Source organism: Amblyomma americanum, chromosome 4 (genome assembly GCF_052857255.1).
Source record: "Amblyomma americanum isolate KBUSLIRL-KWMA chromosome 4, ASM5285725v1, whole genome shotgun sequence".
NCBI classification, from domain to species: Eukaryota; Metazoa; Arthropoda; class Arachnida; order Ixodida; family Ixodidae; genus Amblyomma; species Amblyomma americanum.
Window position 1 is genome coordinate 175,307,470 of NC_135500.1, and position 6,021 is coordinate 175,313,490.

Genomic DNA, 6,021 nt, shown 5'->3' on the forward strand with positions numbered 1-6,021 from the left:
ATGAACCAAGTAATGCTTACGCATTAACAAAAAAAAAGTTCGCTTCTGAGCCCTTCGTCTACCACCCCATGACCAAAGTCGCGTGTCATTTGTTGAACGGGTTGGGTATGCTGAAGACTCCACCTGAAAGCCTCTCTACGAGCCCGAGCTTTGCTTCGGCAGTCAAAGCTAAGTAGCCTTAGGATTCGAAGAACGTCTCTGTAAACAGGATATTCCAAAAAGCAAGAGTACGATGCACAAAGGACCCTGCTAGAAGCACTATCAGCGGTCCTGATATCACATCTTGCTGATCTTTCTCTGGCGCAGCGGATCGCTAGGACCTCCTGTACTGAAAAAAAAAAAAAAACTTCCCGTGTGAGTATCTAAAAGAACGACTAACGAATTTCGGCGCCAGCAGTGTATGGGAGGTGATAAGGACCGATGAAGTAGAAGCATGCTTTCTGAGCTCGTTACAGTATCGAAATCAATTCCTTCTTTTTACTGCAAAAATTAACGACTGGTTTGCATCAGAAAATTACTTGCGCGAAAGAAAAGAAAATGTGTTCCTATCAGCGCGTCACTTCTAATTCATTAATTAAATTAGCATGCTAATTGTACGAAGGACTAAAAAGATAGACGTGAATCATGTATGGCTGATTTTAGCACTGCCAAAGTGGCCTCCTGGACGCACGCAAGGATATTGCAGTTTTCATAATGCTCAACAGCGCAGTGCAAACATCAAAGGCCAATAACGAGAGAAAAAAAATGAATGCGGCCAAACTGTGACCGGAAACACACAAGAAATGTTATGTTGAACTTAGCTTTATTCGGAGCAATCTGTTGCGAGGGAATACGCTTGATGTGCTCCCATTGTACTTCACACAGCCTTTGTCAATGACTCATCGTGTCATCATTAGGCTATATTTTAGTCAAGAGTGACTATAAAGTTGTCACTTTGCCCTCTTTTGGTGTGCGCATACGTTGACCGCAGAAATTTGCTCTTCCGTGTAGAAGACCTGGGAGTTTCAGCAAGCTGGGGCAGACTTCGCTCCGTTGCAATCGCTATAGAGGGCATTGGCATAGTCATGATGAGCATTTGCTTTTGAAAAAAAAATTATTACCATGAATGTACCATTTATTTTTACAATGTTTGGCGACGGTTTTCACTTCTGGCGTATGACCTAAGCGTGGCGGCGTGTAAAACCTTCTGACGACTTCCGAGACTCTTTGGATTTCCAGCGCAGCTTCTGCATAACCATTGAGGGCCGTGATGCACCAGGATCCCTGGGCACGTAGGGTGCTGATGGAGCAGTCAGGCGTTCCAGGAAGGAGGTCACGAGCCCCTTGGGTCCCACCACCTCGCTGACCAGCGGGAGCACCTTTCCCGCAGGACTGTCGGAGCAGTCCGGGTAGAGTTCCGAGCATTCTTTGTCCAGAAGGCCCTTGGACCAGGCGGCGAAGTACGCGCTGTTCGGCTCCGGAGCTCCTCTGCAAAATGTGAGGGCAAATGAGGAGAAAGAGACTGAGAAAGAGGGAGAGTGAGAGAGGTGGAGGCAACCGTTGAAAAGAAGGATGCTCATGTCTTTGACGCCACCCGCTAGCGCTAAGTGCCGGGCCCTTTGGCTGCACGTGGATTATAGGGACCGACCGTAGAAAGCACCACAATACCGCTCACCGCTCCCGCTAGCCACCAGAGAGCATGCGCGGACGGCCTCGACGGACGAGGTGTCGACCAGCTTCGGATGCACAAGGAGCTTCGGAGCCTACACACGTGCATTGTTTGGGTAGTAGCAGCAAGAAACGATATACTATACACTATGCTAAAACTATCTATCACCGTTGGACATTGCGCCGATAGAGGCCATTGTGAATTTGTATGACAGGTTGTCGTTGCTCTCATAAATTAAATGAATTCCGCCATCGTTCACAATCATAAGTTACTTCATGCTATACGCAGGCTATACAATAAACCTTTTATTGATAAAAAGTTACTGGCGTGCTAATAATTTTTTGCATAATCTCAAAACATACGGCTTTTCCTCTCTGTGGCAGCTTAGAAAAACTGAGCGATCAATTTCATATATTCTTGGCCGCTTACTTCTGCTGTAAGGGGCGTTTATCACACAGTAAATTCAAATTATTTGCAATAATTTGAATACAGTTACCCTTGTAGGCATGCACTGCTTGTGGTGAAGTCTCGTGTTATTCAGAGTACAAAGAAAGATATTAGCAAAAAAAAAAAACGCACAGATTTGTCCCTCTCATGCGACAATACCTCGGCAATGCAGATGAGAACTTGTTTCCTATTTTTTCCACTTTAGCAACGGTAAAGTGCAATGCAGCAAGTTATACACAACGATGCTTAACATTGTCAGTGGAGCTATAGCTTATAAGCTCCATATCTTCGCTTTTTCTCTCTTGATCTCTTGTTTGCAGCTCTGGAACCTCAAAGGGGCTTCCTGTCTTTTATGGTATACGACAGCATGCAGGGAGAGCTCCGGTTCTTCTCTCGGTTTTCTCTTTGTAATTTCCCTGAGCGCATCGTCTTGAAAGACACCTTGTTCTGTTTTCGCGTGATCTGTACGCCTGTCTCACTATAAGCACATATGAAGGAAGCCAACGGGGATTTAAAGGAAGAAAAATATGGGGAAATTCTTGCTTATTAATCTTGATTTTGTTCAATGAAAAAAAATAGTAGTGCGCTTTTTTGTTTTATAATAATAAGCTTTAAGCACCGTGGTTTTGCGCAAGCTCGATTTCTACCATGATAACTTTGAACTCTAAAGCGGAGATCAAGTGCAGCGCACTACTTAACGAAGTGCGGGAAACATTCACTGTGACCTTAGTTCGAGCCGAAAACAAAAATGTGCAAGCACCATTCAGGTTGACGAGAGAAAATAATTGCATACAGTCGGTCTTAAGAGTATTCGACATTGAATATTTTGCAACTATGGTCTTGTAACTTTTTTTTGTAGTAAGCGGCAACGGAGTGGTATGCACTAACTATAAACACTTGTTTTCACATGTTGGTTAACGATAATAATGCGCAGATGGGCCTTAGAGGAGTGCCCTGATTGGGTTGAGGGTTGAGAGCAACTGCCTCCGCACCTTCTCTGCCCACTGAGCAGGGCCAGAGGTGGGGAAGTTTTTGCACTATTTTAAATATCGTCGTCTGAGGGCCCTTTCCATGCCACCATGTTGGCTCTGTGGCTGCGGCTACTTGCTACCGAGGTCACGGGTGTGATCGCCGCAACGCCGACCGAAATACGACGCAGATCAAATGCGAAAGCGCCCGTGTTATGTTCATTCCTTTGTCAGTTGTGTACTGTAAGCAACAAGGTGGCGCTAGAATTCGCAAAAAAAAATAGCTCAATGGATGGTCGTAGCGCGGACCTTTCTTTCCCACTATGTTTGGGAATAATAGCGAAAATTATCTCAAAATCGGAGCAGAAATATCCCACCTGACGATCTCTTGCCAGAAGCTGGAGATGGGGATCACGCCCGTCAGTGTGCGGGCCGCCTCACAGGCCACGCGCTTCCGACAGCCGGAGTTGGTTCCCGTCGCAGTTGGGCGCCGGCTCTTGAACGGCGGCGGAGCCACTCCCTGGCGCGAAAGCGTCCGCCCTTCGTTGACCTCCATCCACCCGGTCACCGAATTTGTGGTTGTCTGTGGCGAATTCAGCTCCCGCGACCACTCCGTGCTTGGCACATTCGGGTGCTCGTCTGCGTAGAGTGCGATTAGACATCGCAAGTGTGAAATTATGTGGAAAAATTGCGTCTTGATCACGTTCGCACCAGGAGACGCGATTTTTGGTGACCTTGTTGTTATCTTGCACTAATAGACAGGCAAACAGCTGTCCGAAAGCTTGTCACATTACTTCTGCAGACGACATCAAGAGCGTATGTTGGTGCACCGCTTATTACATTTGAAAGAGGGGGATTAAGCGGGAACCCAGCCCTATATATGACCTAAGCTACCAGATATGGCTTCCACTATTACGAAACACGTGAATATACCTGGCATGAACGGGACATTAGCACCCCTCCGAGCTATCGTCTACAGCTTGCAGTGCGCTCTCTAGATAAACAAGGAGGGGAGACGGGGAACTATCAAAGCACAGTGACCTACACGGACTGTTAGTGGCGCTGGGAGGCGCGCAAAGTGTACGCGGGGCGCCTCAAGTTGAGATAAAAATCGTCGGCCGCGCTAAGCAGAGGATGCAGATTATCAAACACGCGCAGTAGTTCTAAACAAACAGTTAGCTATGCTTTAGTCACGAGTGGTTGGAGGTGACCTAGGAAGCTTCTACTTCAGTGCGGAAGCTCTACCCCTCCCGTGCAAAACATCAAGGTCATATCGCTCCGAAGAATGACCTTCAACAGTGGGGGTGTGGCTGCGACGTCGTACCACGTGACTCTATGCGCCGAGACGGCGGCGTTCGCTCGCATTTGCAACTGCGTTGAATAACGTGATTCAACGCTCATCTCGCGGTTGTGGTGAGCCAAGGGCTTCGCCGCTCATCTGATAAGATAATAAAAAAGTGTGAAGCGTTACTTGACGTTCACAGATAGCCATGTAGGAGTGGCGCACTGAAACCAGTGCTTCGGCTGTGTATCGCAGACGGCTGATTGAATCTGATGATTTTTATGATCAAGAACATCGACAAGGCGCGTTGGGGAACGATAGAGCGAGGAAACGTGCTATTATTAAGCACAAACCGAAGAACTAGAGGCTCGTCTTCCGCTCTGTAAACTAGGTTCAGCCTGGGTAAACCGCAGCTAATTTTTGAAGGTAATCTGCTATTATGGGTAAGAGGGGCGGGGGGGGGGGGCGAGAAAGGAGTTTATTAACTGGGCATCTCGTTAAAAAGTTGTAATGCATCTATTGTCTACTGGCCACTGAAGCAGTAACGACATTCGTGAAAAAAAAATAAAGGACAGCAGCTTCTGAGAGAATTTAAGAAAGAACATTCGGTATAACATGGAACTTGGCAATGGTCTTCGTACGACTTCCATAGAGACAATGTCGGTCAGTATCCTACGCTGTGTTATGCAAGAATGATAAGAAAATTTTGATCTGCATGGGCCTAATTAAAAAAAAAGTGAAATAGAGCGTTTTGATAATAAGCTCAACACGCAGGTTGAGCTGCCTAAAAATCCGCACTGCTCATTAAACACGTATTGCCGGAGAGGCGGGGTGGAAGGTCATTAATGCACCTATGTGCTGCTAACGTGCCTGACTAATCCGTCAGAGCGAAAAGCTTTGGTTGATTTATAGAATTTAAACGTCCTTAATGACTCAGGCTATGAGGGACGTTGTAGTAAAAGGCTCCGGATAATTTCGACCAACTGGGGATCTTTATCGTGCACTGACATCTCGCTGTACACCGACTTCTAGCATTTAGACTCCATCGAAATGCGAGCGTCGCGGCCGGGATCGAACCCGCGTCTTTCGGGTCAGCAGTCAAATACTACATAACCACTGAGCCTGCGTGGCGGCTAGGGTCACATTCATTAATACCATCACTGCGCAAAATACGGCGTTAACTATAAAATTGCTTCAGGATGCAGAAGCACAAATCTCAAATAATATCGAACACTTACCTGCGCATACGACAGCAAGAAAAGTGATGAGCGTAATCTTGAGAAGACACTGCGCCGGCGCCATATTAGTCCGCATGGTCGGTAAAGCACGGCTGGCTGCGATGCTGTGCTTGGAAAGCGCCGCTCCGAGGGCAAAATGCGTTTATATAGTCCGATACAACTCAAGAACGAAGCGGCTGTTCCCCGTCAAAGAACCCCCTTCCAGCCAATGGCGGCGGCCGATTCTCGCGACACTGATAGTGTTACAAAGCAGTGAGTGGCAGATGAAAAGGAATAATCCCCTCCCTCTATGTTCACAGATAGTCCTCGCTGTGCGTTGTCACGCCTCTCCCTGCATTGTGATGCTAGCACGGTCGCCAGAATTATCCGACACTGTTAGCTGGAAGGGGGTCCTTTGACGGGGAAACGCCGCTTAGTTCTTTGTGTCCGACTATAGTG

General features: G+C 47.2%; 1 protein-coding gene across 1 annotated transcript; it reads right to left on the minus strand.

Moving 5' to 3' along the window:
* Positions 1 to 907: 907 nt before the first annotated feature.
* On the minus strand, positions 908 to 5,807 carry LOC144130454 (uncharacterized). Its single transcript, XM_077664375.1, has 3 exons — positions 5,584 to 5,807; positions 3,441 to 3,702; positions 908 to 1,467 (listed from the first exon to the last, which is right to left on the minus strand). The coding sequence occupies exons 1-3, from the start codon at positions 5,657 to 5,659 to the stop codon at positions 1,161 to 1,163; spliced, it is 645 nt and encodes a 214-aa protein (XP_077520501.1). The 5' UTR covers positions 5,660 to 5,807; the 3' UTR covers positions 908 to 1,160.
* Between the last annotated feature and the right edge of the window lie 214 nt (positions 5,808 to 6,021).